General features: G+C 43.7%; 1 protein-coding gene across 1 annotated transcript in view; it reads left to right on the top strand.

Moving 5' to 3' along the window:
• Positions 1–23876, top strand: part of CA4 (carbonic anhydrase 4) — a 57285-nt gene extending 33409 nt beyond the window's left edge. The window contains exons 2-8 of the mRNA XM_087717115.1: positions 9733–9780; positions 16481–16651; positions 17446–17603; positions 19035–19124; positions 20472–20535; positions 22052–22215; positions 23172–23876. Of these exons, the coding sequence (XP_087573241.1) occupies positions 9733–9780; positions 16481–16651; positions 17446–17603; positions 19035–19124; positions 20472–20535; positions 22052–22215; positions 23172–23363 (887 nt within the window). The 3' untranslated portion in view covers positions 23364–23876. The remainder of the gene's footprint in view (positions 1–9732; positions 9781–16480; positions 16652–17445; positions 17604–19034; positions 19125–20471; positions 20536–22051; positions 22216–23171) is intronic.
• The last annotated feature ends 1884 nt before the right edge of the window (positions 23877–25760 follow it).

Here is a 25760-nt window from a genome sequence, read left to right as displayed (position 1 = left end):
CTGGAACGCAGAGGGATGCAAGAATCGAAACTTATACAGTGGAGCAGGATTGGCCAAGCTTGGCAACGGGAAGAGATTGAAGAGCACCGCGTTACTCCTGCCGAGGTGGCGCAGTGGTTAAATGCAGCACCGCAGGCTACTTCAGCTGACTGCAGTTCAGCAGTTCGGCTGTTCAAATCTCACCGGCTCAGGGTTGACTCAGCCTTCCATCCTTCCGAGGTGGGTGAAATGAGGACCCGGATTGTTGTTGGGGGCGATATGCTGACTCTGTAAACCGCTTAGAGAGGACTGAAAGCCCTATGAAGCGGTATATAAGTCTAACTGCTATTGCTATTGCCCCCTCTTCCTCCTCCGCCGTGCTTTTGAGAAGCCATGGGGCCTTTTGTCTCCTGCGCCCACCCCCTCCGCCGCCTTCCTACTGGCTCCTGTGGCCTCATGGCTCCTCAAAAGCATGGCGGAGGAGGAGGAGGGGGCAGGAGTAATGCGGTGCCCAGCTCAGGTGCTCCGAGTGGAGCGGGAGGCGCCCCTGCCACGGGCAGGGGTGCCAATGGGAGATTGACAGCTTCACCTCAGCCGCAGCACCGGGTGGCAAAAGTTTTTTATTTTTTTAAATTTTATTTTATTTTTGTTACATAGACAACATAATCACATAACAATAGAAAAAAAAAGGCAGAGAGAAAAGAAAAAAAAAAGGGGAAAAAAACCCACAGACACAAAAAAAGGAAAACAAAACCCATCATCCCATACAGTATGTCATTTGGCTTTAACCTTTATCATTCTTATGCATTCGTTGTTTCATTTAATAGATTTTGGTTTCGTATCGTTTCTTACTCCCCTGCCTGTAGCAATCCATCCCTACTACGTTTCCCCCCATACACACACCCCATATCTCTCTGTTATATATTTGATAGACGCCACAATAACCTAGGGTAAAAAAGAAAAAAAAAAGAGGGAAAGAACACAAAAAAGGGAAAAAAACAAAACCATCATCACATGCAGCATGTCGTTTGGTTACAAGTGTTTTAACATCTGCATCTTCAAATAATATTTACCGTCTCAAATGTTTCATCTAATATAACTAAAGGCCTCATTTTCATTCTACAATATATATTCAGTTAACATTAGCATTATTTTCCCCCAGAAAGTATACTTACATTTATTGTTAACCTTGCATTTCATACCTTCAAACAGAGATCTTATTCCTTCATTTTTCAACAAAACATCGCTGCCTATATATACCAGTTTTCATTTGTTCCCCTATTAGAATTGCTTAACAGGGTGGCAAAAGTTTTAATCAATAACACCCACCCACCCCCCATTCAATTCCCAGGCAGAAGAAAGAGACTCCGGGGAGAAGAGCTTGGCCAGTCATTGGAAGGCGTTTGAGAAGGAGAAAAGCAGGCAAGGACACTTCTCAAGAAGTTCCAGAAGTAGCTGCTTCTCCTCTGGGCTGGAGGGAGGAGAAGGAAGGAAGGAAGGAAGGAAGGAAGGAAGGAAGGAAGGAAGGAAAGATGGGAGGGAAGGAAAGAGGGGAGGGAGGTGAAAGGGAGGAAGGGAAGAGAAGGTAGGGAGGGAGGAAGAACCCGGCTTTCCCGAGAACGGTCTGCTGCGGGCCGGAGAGGGCGAACCAAGAAGTTTAGATGGGACTTTGCTGGCGGTTGCAAAGCAGCCTTCCCCCGATTGCCTTCTCCCAACACCCCCCAACCCTTTCAAAAGCCACCCCCATCACCAGCCTCTCCCAACCGGATCCCCGCCTGCCTCCCCTCGACTCACCCGGACCAGGTTGCTGACGGCAGCTTGCACGGCATGGCTGCAGGGAGAGCGGTGCCCGAGAGAAGCGGGCAAAAAAAAACCTTTGATGGCTGAGCCGCTTGGTTCTCCGAGCGGAGGGGGAGGCGACACCACCGCTGCCACAGGCGGGGGCGCCAGTGGGAGCTTTGGCGGCTTCACCTCAGCCACAACACCGGGCGGCAAAATTTTTAATCAAGAACACACACATACACCCCCGTCAATGGTGTCCCGCTTAACCAATTTTAAAATCTGGTCACTTTACCCTTGCACCCTTAACCCTTTAGAAAAAAAAACCAGGGGTGTTCAAACTTGACAGCTTTAAGACTTGTGGACTTCAACTCCCAGAATTCCTCCTCTCGCTCTTCATCTTGATGATGTGCGGACGGGCGGGGGGAAGGAGCTGGAACCGGTTCTAAACGGCACTGTAGATTTGTGGAACCTCTTCTATAGAAGAGCTTAGAACTGGCAGGAACCCACCCCTGGCTACCTGTATCCCAAAGTTTATTTCTTCTTGATTTCTTTTCCTTTTTCTCCATCCTCAAGCCTTCCCAACTGGATGTAAGAACAAGGCCTGCTAAATCTTAATTGTTTGCTCACTCCTCCTCCCTTTTCTTTTAAACCAGTGTGCTTCAAACTTGTTTTTCTTCCAATTTTTATCGCGTTTCCCAATATAAAATGAAAATAAAGATAGTAGGGAAATGGGAAAGGTAAACAGGGGAACAGAGATGTGTGGGAAAAGAAGAAGAAGGAAAAAAGAGTTAGCTTCCAACTTTTTTTCAATGACGTACAATAAAAAAATAGCATGGGTACAGCCTCAATTTTCTAGTTGTATGTACTTAATATCCTGGCCATTTCTAGAACAATGGGCTTATCTAATCAGCAAATCCCAATGTCAAACTTTCATTTGTTTTCTGTCTCCAGCACAAAGACTAGAAATGGTTTCCAAATAGCAAACTTTGCAACTTTAAGATGAGTGGATTTCAACTCTCAGAATTCCTTACCCAGCATGCTTTGCCATGGGTGGACTTCCAGAATTGCCCAATCAGCATGAATTCATATCTGTGGGCTTACTGGCTGGGGAATTCTGGGAGTTGAAGTCCATCCATCTTAAAGCATGCTGGCTGGGGAATTCTGGGAGTGGAAGTCTACCTGAGGTGGTATTCAGCAGGTTCTGACCGGTTCTGGAGAACCGGTAGCGGAAATTTTGAGTAGTTCAAAGAACCGGTAAATTCCACTTCTGGCTGGCCCCACCCCCTTCTATTCTCTGCCTCCTGAGTCCCAGCTGATCGGAAGGAAATGGGGATTTTGCATTATCCTTCCCCTGCTATGCCCACCACGCCACGCCCACCACGCCACGCCCACAGAAACGATAGTAAAATTTTTTGATTCCCACCACTGAAGTCCACCCATCTTAAAGCCTGCTGGCTGGGGAATTCTGGGAGTAGAAGTCCACCCTACTTAAAGCATGCTGGCTGGAGAATTCTGGGAGTTGAAATCTATCCATTTTAAAGCAGGCTGGCTGGGGAATTCTGGGAGTGGAGGGCCGTTCATCTTAAAGGATGCTGGCTGGGGAATTCTGGGAGTTGAAATCTATCCATCTTAAAGGATGCTGGCTGGGGAATTCTGGGTGTTGAAATCCACCCATCTTAAAGTTTCCAAGTTTGAAAAGCATTGATTTATAAATAAATCTTGGAATAATCGATATGGAGTAGCTTGGGAGCAAGAACTATTCACCCCCAGGTCCTTTGCCTTGAGTAGCAAGCTGGCTGCCTACAGTTTTGGTCATCGCAAAACATCACAATACAAAAAGAAGATGTGGAGACTCTAGAAAGAGTGCAGAGAAGAGCAACAAAGAGGATTAGGAGAAGGAGACTAAAAGTAAAATATGAAGAATGGTTGCAGGAACTGCGGCTGTCTAGTTTAATAGAAAGAAGGAAGGACCAGGGGAGACATGATAGCAGTCTTCCAATATCTCAGGGGCTGCCACAAAGAAGAGGGAGTCAAACTATTATCCAAGGCCTCTGAGTGTAGAACAAGAAGCAGTGGGTGGGAACTAATCAAGGAGAGAAGCAACCTAGAACTAAGGAGGAATTTCCTGACAGTGAGAACAATTCATCAGTGGAACTACTTGCCTCTAGACATTGTGAATGCTCCAGTACTGGAAATTTCTAAGAAGATCTTGGAAAGCCATTTGTCTGGAATGATATAGGAGCTCAGCTCCTGCTTGAGTAGGACTAGATAGGCTCAAGAGCCACATGGATCTTGACAGACTTGAACCCTGGGCCCTCTCTAACAAAATGAAATCCAATGTAGAGAAAAGTAAAGTTCTACACTTTAGGTAAGAAAAACCAAAAGGACACATATAAACTGGGTGAAACCAGGCTTAATAGCAGTGACCGGGAGAGGGATCTTGGAGTCTTAGTGGACAACCAGCTAAATATGAACCAGCCGTGTGCAGCAGCTGCCAAAGAAGCCAATGCAATCCTATGTTGCATTAACAGAGGGATACAATCAAGATCAAGTGAGGAACTAATAGCAATAGCAATAGCAATAGCAGTTAGACTTATATACCGCTTCATAGGGCTTTCAGCCCTCTCTAAGCGGTTTACAGAGTCAGCATATTGCCCCCACAGTCTGGGTCCTCATTTCACCCACCTCGGAAGGATGGAAGGCTGAGTCAACCTTGAGCCGGTGAGATTAGAACCGCTGAACTGCAGATAACAGTCAGCTGAAGTGGCCTGCAGTATTGCACCCTAACCACTGTGCCACCTCGGCTCTATACCACTCCATAAAGCCCCAGTAAGCCCACACCTAGAGTACTACATCCAGTTTTGGCCACCACACTATAAAAAAGATGTGGAGACTCTAGAAAGAGTGCAGAGGAGAGCAACCATGATGATGAGGGGACTGGAGACTAAAATATACGAAGAACGGTTGCAGGAACTGGGCATGGCTAGTCTAGAGAGGAGAAGGACCAAGGGAGACAGGATAGCAGTCTTTCAATATTTGAGGGGCTGCCATAGAGAGTAGGGGATGAAACTATTCTCCAAAGCACCTGAAGGCCAGACAAGGAATAAGGGATGGAAAAAAGGAGAGATTCAACCTGGAAATAAGGAGGAATTTCCTGACAGTGAGAACAATCAATCCATGGAACAGAAGTTGCCTTTGGAAGTTGTGGGAGCTTCATCACTGGAGGCTTTCAAGAAGAGATTGTACTGCCATTTGTCTCCTGCTTGAGCAGAGGGTTGGACTAGAAGACCTTCAAGATCCCTTCCACATCTGTTATTCTGTATTCTTCCCAGTCCAACTCCCTTGAGGTGTTGCTCCATTAATCCAAATGGGCACGTTTGAAAAATATCCATGCCGGAGCTGTGTAGATTCGGAAACTTTAGAGCTGAAGGTCTATCAGCAGGGGAGAAAAACAAATTTGTCCTTGTTGATATTTTATCCCCTCCAAGCCATCCTCTAAAATTTGCAGCTCCCAGCAAAATTTGACACCAGCCTCAAAACCTCTTCGAATTTCACAAGCTCTGGAAGAGAAATTCCTTCCGTTCACCGTAGATTTCTTCCACCTGCCTGAATGCTGACCCAGCAGTAAAGCAGCTTTATGAGGTGAACGGAGGCTCGGATTTTTTGCTGACCAGAAAAAGGTTTTGCTTGTTGCCTTTAATGATCTCCAGCAAGCGTTCCAAGACTGAAGGGCGACAAGGATTCACTGAATTTGCACATGGGCCTGCAGAGACAAATGGGCTGTCTATGGAGATTCTCAGATCATCCAGGGCACGATTGTCCCAAAGGTGCTTTTTTTCAAGTGGCAACTGAACTTTCTGGTTTTTCTTTTGAAGATGTTTTGCTTTCTCCCCCAAGAAGCTTCTTCAGCTCTGACTGGATGGTGGGGAATGGAGGGATTTATAGTCCTTGCAGACAGCTGGTCATTTGCACCATTTTAGAGAGTTATTGAGGCCACTTGAAGCTTCTTCAGTTCTGACTGGATGGTGGGGAATGGAAGGATTTATACTCCTTGCAGACAGCTGGTCATTTGCATCATTTTAGAGAGTCGTTAAGGGACACAGTGGCTAAGATGCTGAGGTTGTCGATCTGAAGGTCGGCAGCTCGGCGGTTCGAATCCCTAGCGCCGTGTAACGGAATGAGCCCCCGTGACTTGTCCCAGCTTCTGCCAACCTAGCAATTCGAAAGCACATATAAAAATGCAAGTAGAAGAATAGGAACCATCTTTGGTGGAAAGGAAACAGTTGACAGCTTTTAAATGCAGGTGGACTGCTGAATCTTATCCTGGTAGGTTGCTCTCCTATATCACAGATAAACCTCCAAGTGGTCTCAACAACCCTCTAAAAGGATGCAAATGACCAGCTGTCTGCAAGGAGTATAAATCCTTCCATTCCCACCATTCCATCAGAACTGAAGAAGCTTCTTGGAGGAGAAAGAGAAACGTCTCCAAAGAATAACAAAAAAGTCAATTTGCCTCTTGAAAAAGCACCTTTGGAACAGACAGATTGACTCTTTCCAGCCAAAGAAGAAAGCTGTGTTTTTTCGGGAGATGTCCAGGTACACCTTGACTTACGACCACCATTGAGCCCCAAATTTCTATTGCTAAGGGAAACGTTTGTTGAATGAGTTTTGCCTCGATTATACGACTTTTCTTGCCACCGTTGTGAAGTGAATGACTGCGCTTGTTAAGTAAGTCACATGGTTGTTAAGTGAACCTGGCTTCCCTATTGACTTTGCTTGTCAGAAGGTCATAAAAGGGGAATCATGTGACACGCACACACACACACACACACACGCGCGCACACACACACACACACACGGGACACTGCAACCGTCATAAATAGGAGTCAGTTGCCAAGCTCCTGAATTTTGACCATATGACCACAGGGATGACACAACAGTCATAAGTATGGAAAAACAGTCATCGGTTGCTTTTTTCAGTGTCCATTCTAAGTTCAAACGGTCACTAAACAAACTGTTATAAGTCAAGAACCAACTCTATTAGACGTTTTTATTAGAACAAAACAATTTAACCCCCCTCCTCGTTGCCAGCTTCTCAGCTGTTTTTTCAATTTTCTAAGGATGTTTTTTTCATCCAGGATAAATTTGTTCAGTTGCTCAGAGTTCAGGGTTGGCCATCTGCCTATGGTCACTTATTGTATCCCACACCAGATAATGTTCTCCAGAACGTTTTATCTTCTTTCCTGGTTCCTTCCCGGTTTATATATTTGCAAATATCCTTTTATACATTAACGTATTCTTTTTGAGCGAAGAGCCCTCCCCCAGTTGTTATGATTATGGTTAAGAGCCACTGGTATTTATTTAAACTCTGCAATTTGCTAATCGGGTATTGAAGGAAGCAGCTTTTCTGCTTCCTGTAATAATAGAGGAAAAACCTTGTGATTTGATTGATTTTGTGCTATTATATCAGTGTTGACTCTCAGCAATTATTGTTGTATTGTAAGCCGCCCGGAGTCCTTCGGGATCGGGCGGCATATAAATGTTATTAAAACTAAAACTACATGTCGTTTGGTTACAAGTGTTTTAACATCCACATCCTCGAATAATATTTACCATCTCAAACTTTTCATCTAGTAAAATTAAAAACCTCATTTTCATTCTTCAATATATATTCAGTTAACATTAGTATTATTTTTTTCAGAAAATATACTTATGTTCATTATTGTCCTTGTATTTCATACCTTCAAACAGAGATCTTATTCCTTCATTTTTTCATCAAAAAGTCACTGCATATATATACCAGTTTTCAATTATTCCCTTGTTAAAGTTGTTTATCAGCAGCGAAATATCATTATAATACGTTCTTAACATTATACATTATATCACCAGACCTTATATTAATTTTTCATTGTATCATTATTAGATTATTTCACAGCATAGTTATATCATCATTCAACTTCTTCAATTAAGGCATAAGTATATCATTTTTCATTTCCAAAGTTTTTTTTTTTTCCCCTAGCCACCGATAAAACAAATCCCATATCTTATAAAATTGCTCATCCTCTTGTTCTCTAATTTCAAGTGTCAATTTACTCATTTCAGCACAGTCCATTATTTTTCGGATAACTTCTTCCTGTTTTGGTATTGTTTCGTTTTTCCAGTTTTTTGCAAATACAATTCTGGCTGCTGTTAACACATTTACAATCAAGTATTTTAAGTCTCTGTTGTAGATTTCTGGTATGATCCCCAATAAAAAGACCTCTGGTTTAAAGTCTATTTGTTTGTGTGTCATTTTCTTCACCCACATGTGGATTTTAGTCCAGTATCTTTTAGCTTCAATGCAAGTCCACCACATGTGGTAGTATGAACCAGGTATCTGGTTCATGTTACATGTGATGATGGGTTTTTTTTCCTTTTTGTGTGTGTGTTTTTTTCTTTTAATTTTATTTTATTGTTGTGTCTATTAAATATATAACAGAGAGATACGGGTTGTGCATGTGGGGGGAACCATAGTTGGGATGGACTGCTACAGGTAGGGGAATAAGAAATGATACTAAATTATAATCTATTAAATGAAACAATGAATGTATAAGAATGATAAATGTTGAAAGACCTGTAACCAAACGACATTCTGTATGTGATGATGGGCTTGGATTTTTTTTTTTTTTTTTTGCTTTTCTTTTTCTATTGTTGTGTGTATATGTTGTCTATGTAATTAAAAAAAAAAACTAAAACTAAACTAAACAATCACAAGCAGAGATTTTCTGCAGGAGGGTCTGTCCCCAACCTGTTTTTTTTCTGATCTTCCAACGGTGCCCCCATCACTGCTGGGTCCCATCCACCTCACAGCTGGACATCCTCTTAACTACCTTCAACTTTGCAAGGTGTCAGCCCATGACTTAGAGAAGCCATTTCTTAAGTTCCTATAATTGTCTGTCTGTCTATCTGTCTGTGTCTGTCTGTCTTCCTTCCTTCCTTCCTTCCTTCCTTCCTTCCTTCCTTCCTTCCTTCCTTCCTTCCTTCCCTTTGTTCCTTTATTCCTTCCTTCTTCTTCTTTCTTTCCTTCCCTTCCTTTCTTCTTTCCTTCCTTCCTTCCTTCCTTCCTTCCTTCCTTCCTTCCTTCCTCTCCTTCCATTTCTTCTTCTTTCCTTCCCTCTGTCCTTCCTTCCTTTCTTTCTTTCTTCCTCTTTCTTTCCTTCCTTCCTTCCTTCCTTCCTTCTTTCCTTTCTTTCTTTCATCTTCTTCTTTCCTTTCTTCCTTTCCTCTGTCCTTCCTTCCTTCCTTTCCTCCTTCCTTCCTTCCTTCCTTCCTTCCTTCCTTCCTTCCTTCCTTCCTTCCTTCCTTCTCTGTCAAATATCATTTTATTGCAGCAATTATTTAAATCAGGTGTCTCCATCCTTGGCAACTTTCAGACCTATAGACTTCAACCTCCAGAGTGAGATTATATGTAGATTATAATTTCAGATTGCTTTCCAGGGATTTTTTTCCACAACTATTTTAAAATTTTAGTTCCAAAGGGAAAATACACAATAAAGAAAAAAGGAAGAAACAAACTAACAGTTTGGATACTCCAACACTGGAAGTTTTTAAGAAGAGATTAGATAACCATTTGTCTGAAGTGGTATAGGGTTTCCTGCCTGAGCAGGGGGTTGGACTAGAAGACCTCCAAGGTCCCTTCCAACTCTGCTATTCTTTTATTTTTTTTCACTGTTTGCCCCATCATATCTTATTGTTTTATTTCTCATTTCATATTGCATATTTTGTGTGAGTCTGATGTTTCCTCTTCATTAGGGTTATTCCATTTTTAACTACAGAGAGTGATTTTTTGCGTCCCTAGGAAGGATGATAGTATTCTAAATCAATTAATACCTTGTTTCAAAATGTTGTGTTCTGAAAATGATACCTGTTCTCTGCTATCATTCATCTTGGAATAATATAGTTAAACTAATGCAAACTATTTGTCTTTTGCAGGATCCTGGTGTTATGCCTCACAACAGTGTGAAGTCCTAAATTGCCAAGGTAACTTTCAAAGCCCATAGTTCAATGTACTGTAAAACATGAACCGGGGCAAGGTGTGGGAAAATGCAATTTATTTTATTTCCTTTTCTGTTGAGTCACTATTATGAATAGTTATGCAATGAAATGCTGATTAGAGCAAATGGTAATAAAAATATTGAATTCTTGGAGAGCTGCTGAGCTGATTTGCTGCCATTCCAGTCTTGCCCTGAAAAGACCCTTGAATTGCAAGGTTAAATTTCTTTCATGCTTTTATTGACCTGAATATTAAGTAATTAATATTCAGTTGTGTGCTTTCGAATTGCTACGTTGGCAGGAACCTGGGGTGAGGAACAGGAACTCACCCCATCGCATGGTGCGTGGGTCTTGAACCTCGGCTGCCGGCTTTCCAGCCGACAAGCCCAGATCTTAATCACTGAGCCCATTGCCCTGCCATATAGCCTCGATATGTTTTCATGGAATCCATTTTTTTAAAGAAAGTTTTTTATTTTTCTCTTTCAAATTCATTCACAGATATACTCTCTTATCATTACTTTTAACATTTATCTATCATCATTAACCTTTATCGTTGTTTTCTTACAAATATATAGGATTACAGTTCGGGTCACTTTCTTATCATCCCATACCTCCATATTATTTTGCAACAACCTTGCTCCTTCTCTCTTCCCAACCTCCTTCTTTCTTCCTCTCCTTCCTCCTTTCTTCTTCCCCTCTCTTCCCCTCCTCTCTTCTCCTCCATCTTGCCCTCTCTCCTACTCTTAATTCTCCTCCCTTGCTTCCTCTGCTTTTATCCTTTCTTCCTTTCCCTCCTCATCCTTCCTCCTTTCTTCTTCCCCCCTCTCTTCTCCTTCTTACCCTCTCCTACTCTTAATTCTCCTCCCTTACTTCCTCTGCTTTTATCCTTTCTTCCTTTCCCTCCTCATCCTTCCTCCTTTCTTCTTCCCCCCTCTCTTCTCCTTCTTCCCCTCTCGCCTACTCTTAATTCTCCTCCCTTACTTCCTCTGCGTTTACCCTTTCTTCCTTTCCCTCCTCATCCTTCCTCCTTTCTTCTTCCCCCTCTCTTCTCCTTCTTACCCTCTCTCCTACTCTTAATTCTCCTCCCTTACTTCCTCTGCTTTTATCCTTTCTTCCTTTCCCTCCTCATCCTTCCTCCTTTCTTCTTCCCCCCTCTCTTCTCCTTCTTCCCCTCTCTCCTACTCTTAATTCCCCTCCTTTGCTTCCTCTGCTTTTACCCTTTCTTCCTTTCCCTCCTCATCCTTCCTCCTTTCTTCTTCCCCCCTCTCTCCTCCTTCTTACCCTCTCTCCTACTCTTAATTCTCCTCCCTTACTTCCTCTGCTGTTATCCTTTCTTCCTTTCCTCCTCATCCTTCCTCCTTTCTTCATCCCCCCTCTCTTCTCCTTCTTACCCTCTCTCCTACTCTTAATTCTCCTCCCTTACTTCCTCTGCTGTTATCCTTTCTTCCTTTCCCTCCTCATCCTTCCTCCTTTCTTCATCCCCCCTCTCTTCTCCTTCTTACCCTCTCTCCTACTCTTAATTCTCCTCCCTTGCTTCCTCTGCTTTTACCCTTTCTTCCTTTCCCTCCTATCCTTTCTTCTTTCCCCCATCCTCCTCTCTTCTCCTCCTTCTTACCCTCTCTCCTATTCTTAATTCTCCTCCCTTACTTCCTCTGCTTTTATCCTTTCTTCCTTTCCCTCCTCATCCTTCCTCCTTTCTTCTTCCCCCTCTCTTCTCCTTCTTACCCTCTCTCCTACTCTTAATTCTCCTCCCTTACTTCCTCTGCTGTTATCCTTTCTTCCTTTCCCTCCTCATCCTTCCTCCTTTCTTCATCCCCCCTCTCTTCTCCTTCTTACCCTCTCTCCTACTCTTAATTCTCCTCCCTTACTTCCTCTGCTGTTATCCTTTCTTCCTTTCCCTCCTCATCCTTCCTCCTTTCTTCATCCCCCCTCTCTTCTCCTTCTTACCCTCTCTCCTACTCTTAATTCTCCTCCCTTACTTCCTCTGCTGTTATCCTTTCTTCCTTTCCCTCCTCATCCTTCCTCCTTTCTTCTTCCCCCCTCTCTCCTCCTTCTTACCCTCTCTCCTACTCTTAATTCTCCTCCCTTGCTTCCTCTGCTTTTACCCTTTCTTCCTTTCCCTCCTATCCTTTCTTCTTTCCCCCATCCTCCTCTCTTCTCCTCCTTCTTACCCTCTCTCCTATTCTTAATTCTCCTCCCTTACTTCCTCTGCTTTTATCCTTTCTTCCTTTCCCTCCTCATCCTTCCTCCTTTCTTCTTCCCCCCTCTCTTCTCTTCTTACCCTCTCTCCTACTCTTAATTCTCCTCCCTTACTTCCTCTGCTTTTATCCTTTCTTCCTTTCCCTCCTCATCCTTCCTCCTTTCTTCTTCCCCCTCTCTTCTCCTTCTTACCCTCTCTCCTATTCTTAATTCTCCTCCCTTACTTCCTCTGCTTTTATCCTTTCTTCCTTTCCCTCCTCATCCTTCCTCCTTTCTTCTTCCCCCTCTCTTCTCCTTCTTACCCTCTCTCCTACTCTTAATTCTCCTCCCTTACTTCCTCTGCTTTTATCCTTTCTTCCTTTCCCTCCTCATCCTTCCTCCTTTCTTCTTCCCCCCTCTCTTCTCCTTCTTACCCTCTACTCTACTCTTAATTCCCCTCCCTTACTTCCTCTGCTTTACCCTTTCTTCCTTTCCCTCCTCATCCTTCCTCCTTTCTTCTTCCCCCCTCTCTTCTCCTTCTTACCCTCTACTCTACTCTTAATTCCCCTCCCTTACTTCCTCTGCTTTTATCCTTTCTTCCTTTCCCTCCTCATCCTTCCTCCTTTCTTCTTCCCCCCTCTCTTCTCCTTCTTACCCTCTACTCTACTCTTAATTCCCCTCCCTTGCTTCCTCTGCTTTTATCCTTTCTTCCTTTCCCTCCTCATCCTTCCTCCTTTCTTCTTCCCCCTCTCTTCTCCTTCTTACCCTCTACTCTACTCTTAATTCCCCTCCCTTACTTCCTCTGCTTTACCCTTTCTTCCTTTCCCTCCTCATCCTTCCTCCTTTCTTCTTCCCCCCTCTCTTCTCCTTCTTACCCTCTACTCTACTCTTAATTCCCCTCCCTTACTTCCTCTGCTTTACCCTTTCTTCCTTTCCCTCCTCATCCTTCCTCTTTTCCGTTGTTGCCTTTGCTTATTTATTTTCTCCGATGGATTCTCAGGGTGGCATTTCAGCAATCCCAACTTTATATTTTCATAGAAAATAATTTTCGCTGTTACATTTTATTTCTAATAATAATTCCTCTCGTATCATTTTTTAAATTGTATACTTGCATTTTAATGCTTTCCTACTCTCATCCCTAATTTAATAATGTGTCATCTGAGTTATTTGTTATATACCACCATATAGACCAGTGGTGGAATTCAGCCGGTTCGCGCCTATCTGGGAGAACTGGTTGTTAACTTTCTAAGCAGTTTGAAGAACCGGTTGTTGGAAAGAATCCCATTTTGTTTTTTCCCCACTTTACAGGGATAATCCTGTAAGGAAGGCAGGAAGGAAACATTCTGGTATTGTTTCTAGCTTAATTTTTATTGCTCTGCTTACAGAAACCACCTCTCTGGTTAACCCTTGTTACATTGTAACAGCTAAGGCGAAGCGCCCATCAATGTGAGTGACATTGAGTTGGCCACGCCCACCCAGTCACATGACCACAAGGCCACACCTACCCAGCTGGGCATTAGGTCAGAGAACCGGTTGTTAAATTATATGAATCTCACCACTGAAATAGCCTGACTACATTTTCATGGAATCCTCAGGCAGCTCCCAGTTGGGGGAGACAAGACAGGCCTCAAGCATAGATCGTCCTCAACTTACAATTACAATGGAGCCCCAAAGTTCAGTTGCTAAGCAAGGCAGTTGTTAAGTGAATTTTGCCCCATTTGTTTACAATCTTTTTTGACAGAATCGTTGAGAGAATCGCTGTAGTTGTTAAGTGAGTCACGCTAAGCAAATCTGGCTTCCCCCTTTGACTTTGCTTGTCATAATACAGCTGAGAAGGTTACAAATTTCTGATCGACAAGCTTAAGAGCCGAGGTGGCGCAGTGGTTAGGGTGCAGTACTGCAAGCCACTTTAGCTGACTGTGATCTGCAGTTCATCGGTTCAAATCTCACCGGCTCAAGGTCGACTCAGCCTTCCATCCTTCCAAGGTGGGTGAAATGAGGACCCAGACTGTGGGGGCAAGTTGCTGACTCAATTTGCTAAAAAATTTGTAAACCGCTTAGAGAGGGCTGAAAGCCCTATGAAGCGGTATATAAGTCTAATAAATAAATAAATAAATAGTGACAAATGACCCCAGGATCAGTGGTGGGTTCCAGATCCCATAGCAACCAGTACGCTGCAATGGGGCCGGGCACGTACACTGCGCACGCCTGCGCACACACCGCCCTACGATGCTCCAGCTGCTCGGCAGAGCATCGCGCAGGCGCCTTACGCTGCACGGGCTTCTGCAAATAGCCTGGTTAGCTCAAATAGAGGTAAGGACCGAGGGCGCACGTGTGGGCCCTCCAAAGCACTGTTCCGGTACGACAGTGGTGGGTTTCAAAAATTGTTCGAACCTACTCTGTGGGTGTGGCCTCCTTTGTGGGAGTAGCTTGCCGCCCATGTGACCGGATGGGAGTGGCTTGCCACCCATGTGACCGGATATGAAGATGCCGACGAACACTTGTCAGAACCACCTTAAATTACCTCACACACAGCACTGGCATGCATAAGAATGTGATGTAAACTTCTTTTTTAAAAGGCATCTTTGGTTTGCGTTAAAACAACTTCGACACACGCAATGTTCTGATTGCACCACAAACACAGTAGTCATCCTTGCCTTTCACAGAGGCACTGAGTTTTATAAATAGGAGCATGATAGTGTAGAATAATCATATCCAAGGACCAGTGGTGGGCTTCAAAAAATTTTGGAACCTCTTCTGTAGGTGTGGCCTGCTTTCCGGGTCCACTGGTGGAACCTCTTCTAACCGGTTCGGTAGATTTGACGAACCGGTTCTACCGAATAGGTGCGAACTGGTAGGAACCCACCTCTCCCAGCAGCCACCGGTATGCCCGTACTGGGGTGTACTAGTGCGTACCGGCTGAAACCCACCACTGCCCAGGACAGTGCGACTCTCGTGAATACATACCAATTGTCCATTATTTTGAATTTTGATTATGTGACCATGGGGCTGCTGTTGCTGTTGCAAGTGTGAAAACCCATTTTTCGGTGCTGTTGTAAGTTTGAAGGGTCGCTAAATGAATGGTTGTAAGCAGTGGTGGATTCTGGAAGAGTTCGCTCAGGGGCATGTGCAGTACAACTAAAATTGCTCTTCGCATGCACAGAAGCAAAAAAACCAAGATGGCACCGCCTATGGCGCCACCAGGAGAACTGGATCGGGGGCGAGGCAGGCCTGGGTTGCTGCTGGTTCCAGCGACCCAGATTTCCAAGATTCTACTGGTACAGCCAAACCGGTCCAAGCCAGTAGGAACCTACCAGTGGTTGTAAGTCAAGGACTACTTCTAATGTTCCAAGGAAGAATGAATGTCTATTAGTCATGGCTAGTTTGAGCTCAGGGACTGGAATTGAAAATAGATAGGAGATGGCGAAACAGACTGTTTTAACTAAAAAAAGGGGGGGTATTGAGTTGGAAACCACTTCTGGGCTTTGTGCTTCACCTGAAAAAAAAAGAAGAAAACTTTGAATTTAGGTTTTGATGATTGGGATGATTTTATTGTTATAAAATAGTTTGAAATGAATGAGGCTAATCAAGGAGGGGAGCAACTTAGAACTAAGGATAAATTTCCTAACAGTTAGAACAATTAACCAGTAGAACAACTTGCCTCCAGAAGTTGTGGATGCTCCAACACTGGAGGTTTTTAAGAAGAGACTGGACAGCCATTTGTCCGGAATGGTATAGGGTCTCTTACTTCAGCGGGGGATGGACTAGAAGACCTTCAAGGTCCCTTCCAACTCTGTTATTCTGATTTCTCGGTGGCTTCTTTTAGGGGGTTTTAGACTTCTTCCAGCTTATAGCCCAGGAAGTCCTAAAGACCTCAACTTTTTAAACCACAGTTTGCAGAAATCACGTTTGTATTGGTCTTGATCAGGGGTGGGTTCCTGCCAGTTCTAAGCTCTTCTATAGAAGAGGTTCCACAAATCTACAGTGCCATTTAGAACCGGTTCCAGCTCCCTCCCCCCCGCCCGTCCGCACATCATCAAGATGAAGAACGAGAGGAAGAATTCTGGGAGTTGAAGTCCACAAGTCTTAAAGCTGTCAAGTTCAAACACCCCTGGGGGTTTTTTTCTAAAGGGTTAGGGGTGCAAGGGTCTTGTAACTTGACAGCTTTAAGACTTGCACACTTCAATGCCAGAGTTCCTGAGCCAACATGACTGGAGGAGGAATTCTGGGAGTTGAAGTCCACAAGTCTTAAAGCTGTCAAGTTCGAACACCCCTGGGGTTTTTTTTCTAAAGGGTTAGGGGTGCAAGGGTCTTGTAACTTGACAGCTTTAAGACTTGCATGCTTCAATGCCAGAGTTCCTGAGCCAACATTTTGGTTGCGCCAGCAAGCCACTCCCACAAAACAGGCCACACCTACAGAAGAGGTTCTAAAAATATTTGAAACCCACCACTGGTCTTGATCCAATGTCTCTCCCATTCAAAAGTCTTTTTTCTCCTCTCCCTCCTACAGAACCTCGCCTATGGCCGAAGCTCTATTCAGAATGTGGAAAAGACAAACAATCGCCGGTTAATATTCTCACCCGGCAGGCAACATGCAACGATTCTCTAAAAGCTTTTAAATTTATAGACTACGATGTCAAATCCAGGCACAAGTGGAACATGAAAAATAATGGACACACAGGTGAGAAGCAGGAATACCTCAGACAAGTCACACAGGTATTCCACACAATGGGAGAATATGTGGATGAAAGGTCTAAAATTTACACCAAGTCATAATCTAAAAAAAAAAAAATTATACAATGATGTATTGTTGGTATTTAACACCAGATAAGTCAGGGGTGTCAAACTTGATTTCATTGACTGCCGCATAGGGGTTGTGTTTGACCTCGGAAGGGGGGGGGGGCTGGGAGGGCAGGGGGCATGGCCAGCCCAACGCCATTCATTTCAGGGGCATCGGTGGTGGCATGAGAGCTCTGCCAATGCACACTCACATTTGCAAATCGGTAGGAAAGGTATGTGAATACCACCCCTGGACAGAGGTGGTATTCAGCAGGTTCTGACCAGTTCTGGAGAACCGGTAGCGGAAATTTTGAGTAGTTTGGATAACCGGTAAATACCACCTCTGGCTGGCCCTGCCCCCATCTATTCTCTGTCTCCCGAGTCCCAGCTGATCAGGAGGGAATGGAGATTTTGCAGTATCCTTCCCCTGGACTAGGGAGGGAATGGGGATTTTGCAGTATCCTTCCCCTGGAGTAGGGAGGCAATGGAGATTTTGCAGGATCCTTCCCCTAGAGTGGGGAGGGAATGGAGATTTTGCAGTATCCTTCCCCTGGAGTGGGGAGGGAATGGAAATTTTGCAGTATCCTTCCCCTGCCATGTTCACCAAGCCACGCCCACAGAATCAGTAGTAAAAAATTTTGAAACTCACCCCTGTCCCTGGACTAGGCTGTACTGAATCAATTTTTTTCTCGGCAGTCATCGTCCTGCTGGATGATTCTGGGAAGGTGGAGAGTGGGGGTCTTAACGGGAAATACAAGGCAGTACAGTTTCATTTCCACTGGGGAAGCCAGGTGGGGAAGACACGGAGTCCTGGATCTGAACACAGCATCGATGGAGAGAGGTACCCCATGGAGGTAAAAGCACCCAGAAACATTCATCTCCAAAATCTAGCATCAGGAAACATTTTATATAAATACGTATGTGTTTGTTTGTGTATATATATCTATATATCTATATATCTATATATCTATATATCTATATATCTATATATCTATATATCTATATATCTATATATCTATATATCTATATATCTATATATCTATATATCTATATATCTATATATCTATATATCTATATATCTATATATCTATATATCTAAATCTAAATCTAAATCTATCTATCTATCTATCTATCTATCTATCTATCTATCTATCTATCTATCTATCTATCCCACTTAGCTTTTGTTAGCCTCTGCTAATATTGACAGAGTCTAAAAACTGCCATTGAAGAGATATTTGCCTTTATACATTACACACTCAATGGCTAAATTGATCAATGATGTATAAAGGCAAATATCTCTTCAATGGTAGTTTTTACACTCTGAGGATGCTAGCTGAGGCTCACGAAAGCTAAGTGGATAATATATTTTAAGTTCCGGAGATCGTGATGTCTGTCTCTTCATATATAATTATATAAGTTTGTGTGTGTGTCTGTGTGTGTGTGTGCAAGTGTGTGTGAAAATATAATTATAGGGAATCCTCAACCTATGATTACAATAAGAACCGGAATTTTCCATTGCTAAACAAGACACCTGCTATTTGAGTTGTTCCTGATTTTACTTCCTTTCCCCCACCCCATTAAGGGAAATGCCACAGTCATTAAGTAAATCATGCAGTCGTTAAATGAAGCTGCCTTCCCGTATTGACATTGATTGGTGGAAAACAGCTGGGAGGGTCAGAAATGCGGTTCCCATGACCTCAGGGTGCTTCAATTGTTGTAAATTCAGGCCGGTTGCCAAGTGCCCAAATTTTGATTGTGTGTTGTGGGGATGTTACAAACTCCACTCCCTTCTAGCACTGATGGTGTTACCTAGTTGGGTCATGAAATGTCTGCAAGAAAACAACCAAGCTCAGAGAGCACCAAGGACTCCACAGTCTTTTTCCTCCTCCTCCTCCTTGTCCTCCTCTTCCTCCTCCTTCTCTTCCTTCTCCTCCTCCTCTTCCTTCTCTCCGCAAGCCCCACTCCCTTCTAGAACTGATGATGTTACCTAGTTGGGTAATGAAACATCTTCGAGAAAACAACAAAGTTAAGAGGGCACCAAAGACCCCATAGTCATCGTCGTCTTCCTCCTTCTGCAAACCCCACTCCCTTCTAGCACTGATGATGTTACCTAGTTGGGTCGTGAAACATCTGCAAGAAAACAACCAGGCACAGAGAGCGCCAAGGACCCCTCTTGTCAACCCTGATCTACAAATATTCTCCTTTATTATTAAAAATGTTTTTTAACCCATTGTGACTGAATAATAAAGGGTCTTGAGTTAATCCAACTTGTGACTTTCTTACAGCTTCACATTGTCCACATTAAGGAGAAATTTAGCAATGTGGAATCAGCAATCAAAGAAAAAGGCGTAGCCGTGCTGGGATTTTTTATAAAGGTATGGAATAGATTTGAGTTCCATCATATGTATATATTTTAACAAACATAAAAACCTAGAACAAACTCACTTGGGTCAGTCTCATCCAATGCCTTTAATCTTATTAAAGTTGAAATCTTATCAAAGTTGAAGCACAAGACCCATAATCCTCACCCATCGTGGTTTTACTGAGCCATCCTCCTACATGGGGCAGGTTGCATTTACACATCTTGGTCTGATCTCTTTGGGGTGGGCAAGATCCCCCCCCCCACACCTCTGAAAGTCCCCGTTGACCACAGCTTTCTCCTCCCAGAGCACAGTTTCTCAACCTTGGCAGTTTTGAGCTATGACAACGTCAACTCCCAGAATTCTCCAGCCAGCTAAGGAATTCTGGGAGTTGAAGTCCACCCAGTTCAAAAGTTGCCAAAGTTTGAAGTATTTTTCTAGTGTCCTGGGGCAACAGAATGTTTCGGCTCATCTTTCTTGCCAAGTTTACCAGCTATACTGTGTTCTCCCAAGAAAGGAGAGCGGGACATAGAAAGAGGGAGGGAGGGAAGGAGGGAGGAAGGAAGGAAGGAAGGAAGAAGGGTAAAGAAGAAGAAAAAGAGAAGAGGGAGGGAGGTAGGAAAGGAAGAAGGGTAAAGAAGAGAAAGAGGAGAGGGAGGAAGGAAGAATAAAGAAGAAAAGAAAGATGAGGCAAGAAGGAAGAAGAAAGGAAGGAAGGAAGGAAAGGAAGAAGGGTAAAGAAGAAGAGAAAGAGGAGAGGGAGGGAGGAAGAAGAAAAAAGAAGAAAAAAAGAGGAGGCAAGGAAGAAGAAAGGAAAGAAAGGGAGGAAGAAGGGTAAAGAAGAAGAGGAAGAGGAGAAGGAGGAAGGAAGGAAAGGAAGGAAGAAGGATAAAGAAGAAAAGAAAGAGGAGGAAGGGAGGGAGGGAGAAAAGCTTTTCTTAAACTGGACACTCTTTTTTTGCATTTGCTTCAAACAGCAAATAGCAATAGCACTTAGACTTATATACCACTTCATAAAGCCCTCTCTGAACGGTTTACAGAGTCAGCCTCTTGCCTCCAACAATCTGGGTCCTCATTTTACCCATTTTGGAAGGATGGAAGGCCAAGTCAACCTTGAGCCGGTCAGAATCGAACTCCTGGCAGTGGGTAGAGTTTTCCTGCAATAGCAATAGCGCTTAGACTTATATACAGCTTCACAGTGCTTTTACATCCCTCTCTAAGTGGTTTACAGAGTCAGCCTCTTGCCCCCAATAATCTGTTTCCTCATTTTACCAACCTCAGAAGGATGGAAAGCCGAGTCAACCTTGAGCTAGTAAAAAATGTTCCAGGTTCAAGACTTAATATGTTTTGCTCTATTTACAGGCTGGCAAAAAGAACTCAAACTATGAACCACTCATTTCAAATTTAGAAAAGATTGGGGCTCCAGGTAAGGAGAAGAGACCTAATGCAAAAGGGAATTTAGTGATTGGATTTAATTCATTGGATTTTAGAGGCTCCACTTAGCTCCAAATGAGACTCTGAACAGCTCACAATTAAAATTTATGTTGCTAAGCAAGACAGTTAAGTGAATTATGCCCCGTTTTATGACCTTTCTTGCCACCGTTGTTAAGTGAATCACTGCCAGTTGTTCAGTTAGTAATGTGATTGTTAAGTGAATCAGACTACTGCATTGACTTTGCATGTCAGAAGGTTACACATGGTCACGTCATCCCGGGACACTGCAACCGTCATAAATATGAGTCAGTTGCCAGGCATCTGAATTTTGAACATATGATCATGGGGGGGTAGTAATGGCTGCAAGTGTGAAAAATGGTCATGTCATCTTTGTCAATGCTGTTATAACTTCAAATGGTTCACCAAACAAAACATGGGGGGGAGGGGAGTGAAGGATTACCTGAGCTACAAATAATTCTCTTCATTAGGCTGTTGGTTTGAGCTCTGACGTTTGAGCTTGGCCATTTGGTTACAAATGTTTCGTCACCATTCGAGGCGACATCGTCTGTGCATTTTGAGTTGTGCTCGTCTGTCAGAACACAGGTCTTTAAATACCTTTTATGAGATGCAAATTAGTCTGAATGTTGCCAGCCAACAGCCAGCCAATCAAATAGTCCGAAATCAGACCTTGACTCAGAAATTGTTGTGCCCCGCTAGTGACCAGCAAAGCTGGCAGCAGATTCGGCCAGTGAGGAGGTTGGGGAGGAAGATGGGCCAGTCCTGGAGTCTGGGGAAGACTCTGATGAGGGCTCTGTGTCGGAGGCAGAGAGGGGGCCAGAGCCGTATGCCAGCTATCAGCTGCCTTCAGAGTCAGACAGCAACGAGGCAGATGAACAGCTGGAGCCTGTTCCCAGTGTGCGCACGCACAGAGTTGCCAGACGAAGGGAACAGCTAAAGAACAGCGGTCGACTTGGGAGTAAGGCCACAGGTGGATGATGAATGGTCCCTCCCAGAGGAAATAAAAGAGGAGCGAAAGGGGAGTGGAGTTTGCAGGAGACAATTAGTTTGCTTAATTGGTTCATGACTCTCTGAGACTCCTTGCCAACTTTTGAAGATGTCAGCTTGGCAGCTCTCCAAGCCAGATAAGGTCTGTAAATCCTCCCTTGAAAGACTTTGCTGGATGTGAATGAGCAGAATTCACAGTCAATTAATACAATATTTTTTTGTCGGGACCAGGAGTCTGCTTCATGCTCTCAGGAAGCCTAGGTCAGAACAGTAATATCCGAACAAACAAGGTTCAGCCTAATTTGCATCTCATAAAAAGGTATTTAAAGGCCTATGCTCTGATAGACGGGCACAACTCAAAACGCACTGATGATGTCTCCTCGAATGGTGACGAAATGTTTGCAACCAAATTGCCATCTCGGAGCTCAAAGCAACAGCCTAACTACCAACCCGAGCTACTGATATATTCAAACACATTTCAATTCTCTCTGTTTTTTATTCAGACCAAAAAGTAGAGATTCCAGCTTTGCGCCTGGAATCCTTGATCCCGGACAAGAAGGATCTCACAAACTTCTATCGCTACACTGGCTCTCTGACCACCCCTGCCTGCAGTGAGGAGGTGATCTGGACCCTGTTTGAGAAACCCATTGAACTTGAGTGGGAGCAGGTAGGAGACCCGGGCTAAGGAAGACTTGGGGAGGGGGTCCCTCAAAGCATTAAAAAAGGGACAAGCAAAGCAATGGGGTGCAGCTATGTGTGGGCCCTGGTTGCTCTGTTGCATCATAAGCTGTGCCTCTGTTTGAATGTGTTTGTGTTAGCGCAATGCGTGCACAAATGAGGTGGGCTTGGTTAGGGTAGGATCCCGATGAGGCAATGCTGTTTAGGGCTGTGATTCTCCTTCCTTATGGATACGGTGGTCTCGGGTTTTCAGCTGTGGTTTAATTTTTGTGTCAGTAGTTTTTTGCTTCTATGTTTTGGACAACGGTGTGGGTTTTGAAATGTTGTTAACCTCCTTGAATGCTGGCAGACAAAGGGAAGGAAGGAAGAGGAAGGGAATGTGTGTATGTGTGAAAGAGAGAGAGAGAGAATGGGGCAGGGAAGGGCGGGAGGAGGGAGAGAGGCAGGAGCAGTGGCGGGATTCAAATAATTTAACAAGCGGTTCAACAAATTGCTCAGAAAGTTAATAACCAGTTCTCCTGAACTGGTGCAAACTGGCTGAATGCCACCACTGGGCAACAGGAGGGAAGGAAAGGAAGAAAGGGGAAGGAAGGGAAGGGAAAGAAAAGAAAAGAAAGGAAGGAAAGGAAAGGAAGGAAAGGAAAGGAAGGGGGAGGAAGGAGAGAGGGAGGAATGAAGAAAGAAGAGCGGAAGGAGTGGAAGAGGAAGGAGGGAGGAAGGTAGAAAATAAAGGGAAAAGAGGAGGGAGGAAGGAGGGGGAGGGGGAGGGAGAGGAAGGAAGGAAGAAAGGAAGGAAGGAAAGAAAGAAAGAAAGAAAGAAAGAAAGAAAGAAAGAAAGAAAGAATATTAATAGTTTGGTGCATTATCCAGTCAATAGAAGCTCCTCTTTCTACACTGACTTGGAAAGATAAAAAATCAATACTTGTCCTTCTTATTGGTCCATAGATCGAAGAGTTCTGGGAAAAGGTGTATTTCGACCCTGAGAAAAATCTTCCGATGGTGGACAATTTTCGACCCGTTCAGCCTCTGGGTGCCCGGATTGTCCAAAAATCGAACTCGAACCTTCTGCTGCCTTTGAGAAGTGCTCTCTTGCTGGTGCCCACTGCAGCGTTCCTGGCCTCCACTTGGATCTCCTGAAGAGAAACTGGAAACATCTGGATAATTTGCATTGAATTGGCCCGGCTTCCTCCACTTGGAAGCCTTTGGCATCTCCCAGCCACAATCTGGAATCTCTTTCACAGGAGGGCCAGGATCTCCTAGCAGAGACAGATTTCCCGATGAGGTTCTCCTGCGTTAGAGCGATCCAATGTACCACGCATGAATTATTCTCGTGCCAAAATCATGAGGTCCAAATGACGCCTGCATCTTCACAAGAATTTTAAGCGGCTGAACCTAGAATATTATTCTCACCCTGTTCCTACTTTCCAATTGTAACTCTCTGGTGGGGTAGAAAGTCAGTTGCTCCTTCTCTTTCTCTTCTCCTCCTTCTCCCTCTGTTCTTCCTCTTCCTTTTCTTCTCCTTCTCCATATTTTCTCCTTCTCTTTTCCCCCTTCTCAATCTTTTCCTCCTTCTCCTTCCCTCCTCCTCCTCCCTCCTCTTCTCCTTTTCCATATATTTTCTCCTTTTGTCTCTCCTCCCCTTCTCAATCTTTTCTCTTCCTCCTCCTTTCCTCCTCCTCCTCCTCCTCCTCCATATTTTCTCATTCTCTCTCTCTTTTCTGCCTTCTTCACCTCCTCCATATTTTCTCCTACTCTCTCTCTTCTCCCCTTCTCAATCGTTTCCTCCTTCTCCTTCCCTCCTCCTCCTCCTTCTTTTCCATATTTTCTCCTTCTCTTGTTCCCCCTTCTCAATCTTTTCCCCTTCACAATCTTTTCTCCCTTCTCAATCTTTTCTTCCTTCTCCTTCCCTCCCCCTCCTCCTTCCTCTTCTCCTTTTCCATATTTTCTCCTTTTGTCTCCTATCAATCTTTTCTTCTCCTCCTTCCCTCCTCCTCTTTCATATTTTCTCATTCGCTCTCTTCTCCCCTTCTCAATCTTTTCCTCCTTCTCCTTCCCTCCTCCTCCTTCCATCTCTCTCTCTCTCTCCTTTTTTCCCTTCTCCATCTCTTATTCTGTCTCTTTCCCCCTTCTCTATCTTTTCCTCCTCTTTCTCCTCTTTTTTTAAACTTCTCCTATCTTTTCCTTCTTTTCTTTCTCCTTTCTTTTGCCATTGGATCTCTGAGGAATTTTGTCCATGCATAGATTTTTAACTGTATTATTTGGATAGCTCCGTGAATCACTTTTCACATACTTATGTTTCAAGTCATAAGCATGCCAGCAATGCGAGAACATTAATTCAGCATCATGATTTTGCACTTGACATTGAAAACCAAAGTGTGGGTATTTTTACTAATTATTATCAGAGGCCAAAACTTGATTTGCAGGCCCAAGCTGCCACTCTTCTCAACTGGAACATCAACTTCAAATTGCCATGACTTCCTCATGAGGGCTAGTTCCTTAGCCTGAAGGCTGATACAAAAACCTGTTGTGGGTTCAAAATCAAATACATCACGATTTACCGATCGTCATCAACTGATTAAATTAAAAATGCTGCAAAACAATTTGGTCTCCAAGTAGACAAGAATACGAAAATTCAACTTGAATTGTTATGAAGATTGGTCAGACAGATGTTTAGACTAGAATGTTTATCCACCTATCAGTTCTAACTAATATTATTTTCATTTTGGTCAGTTTGCTGGCTTAACCTGGATACCATTACTTGGTTTTTATTACTGGATTGGCAATGGAATAATTTCTACAAGATCTGTATTCACAAAGTATTCTTCCAGGGTAATATATGTGTCTTTGTCTGTCTGTCTGTGTATCTGTTTGTGTGTATGCATGTGTATGCACATGTGCCAAAAATGACTTGGGGGACTGCATATGTTCTGTGAGACCCCTGCCCTCTATGCTGATTTCTGCATGCCAAAACTTTATTCTTTCAGGATTTGTGCAATGCAATTAAGCTTTTTTTCACTTACTGGAACGCAAAAATGTTTTAGTTGGTTATATGGGAAGGAAACATTGAAGACTTCCAACCAGAACATGGCCAAAAAAGTTAAAATGGCACCTATGATAGTGTGACTGTACAGCTCCCTTTTAAAAATCAATCAATCAAAAGAGAGCTGGAAGGGACTTTGGAGGTCTTCTAGTCCAACCCCCTGAGGGTTTCTCAGGAAACTTTAAAACGGGGACATTCTCAGGAACTTTAAAATGGGGGTATGACAGACGTAAAAGCCCAGTCCAATACCATTTCAGAGAAATGACATTTTCATTGGTATTGTGCTAGACTGGGCTTTTATGTCATGGGGACATGAGAGTTCTCTCTTCTCATCTGATGGCCAAAGTATTTGAGCTTCAGCTTCAGGATCTGTCTTTCCAAAGGAGAGCCAGGGTTGGTTTCCTTTAGGATTGACTGTCCAAGGGCCTCTCAAAAGTCTTCTCCAGCATCACGATTTGAAAGCATCTTCAGCTCTTAGAGTGGTGCGTTGGCCT

This window comes from Thamnophis sirtalis, unplaced genomic scaffold (assembly GCF_051295495.1).
Source record: "Thamnophis sirtalis isolate CommonGarterSnake01/CBP01778 unplaced genomic scaffold, rThaSir2_p1.2 scaffold_6, whole genome shotgun sequence".
Taxonomy (NCBI): Eukaryota; Metazoa; Chordata; class Lepidosauria; order Squamata; family Natricidae; genus Thamnophis; species Thamnophis sirtalis.
This window is presented reverse-complemented; position numbering and strand designations above follow the sequence as displayed.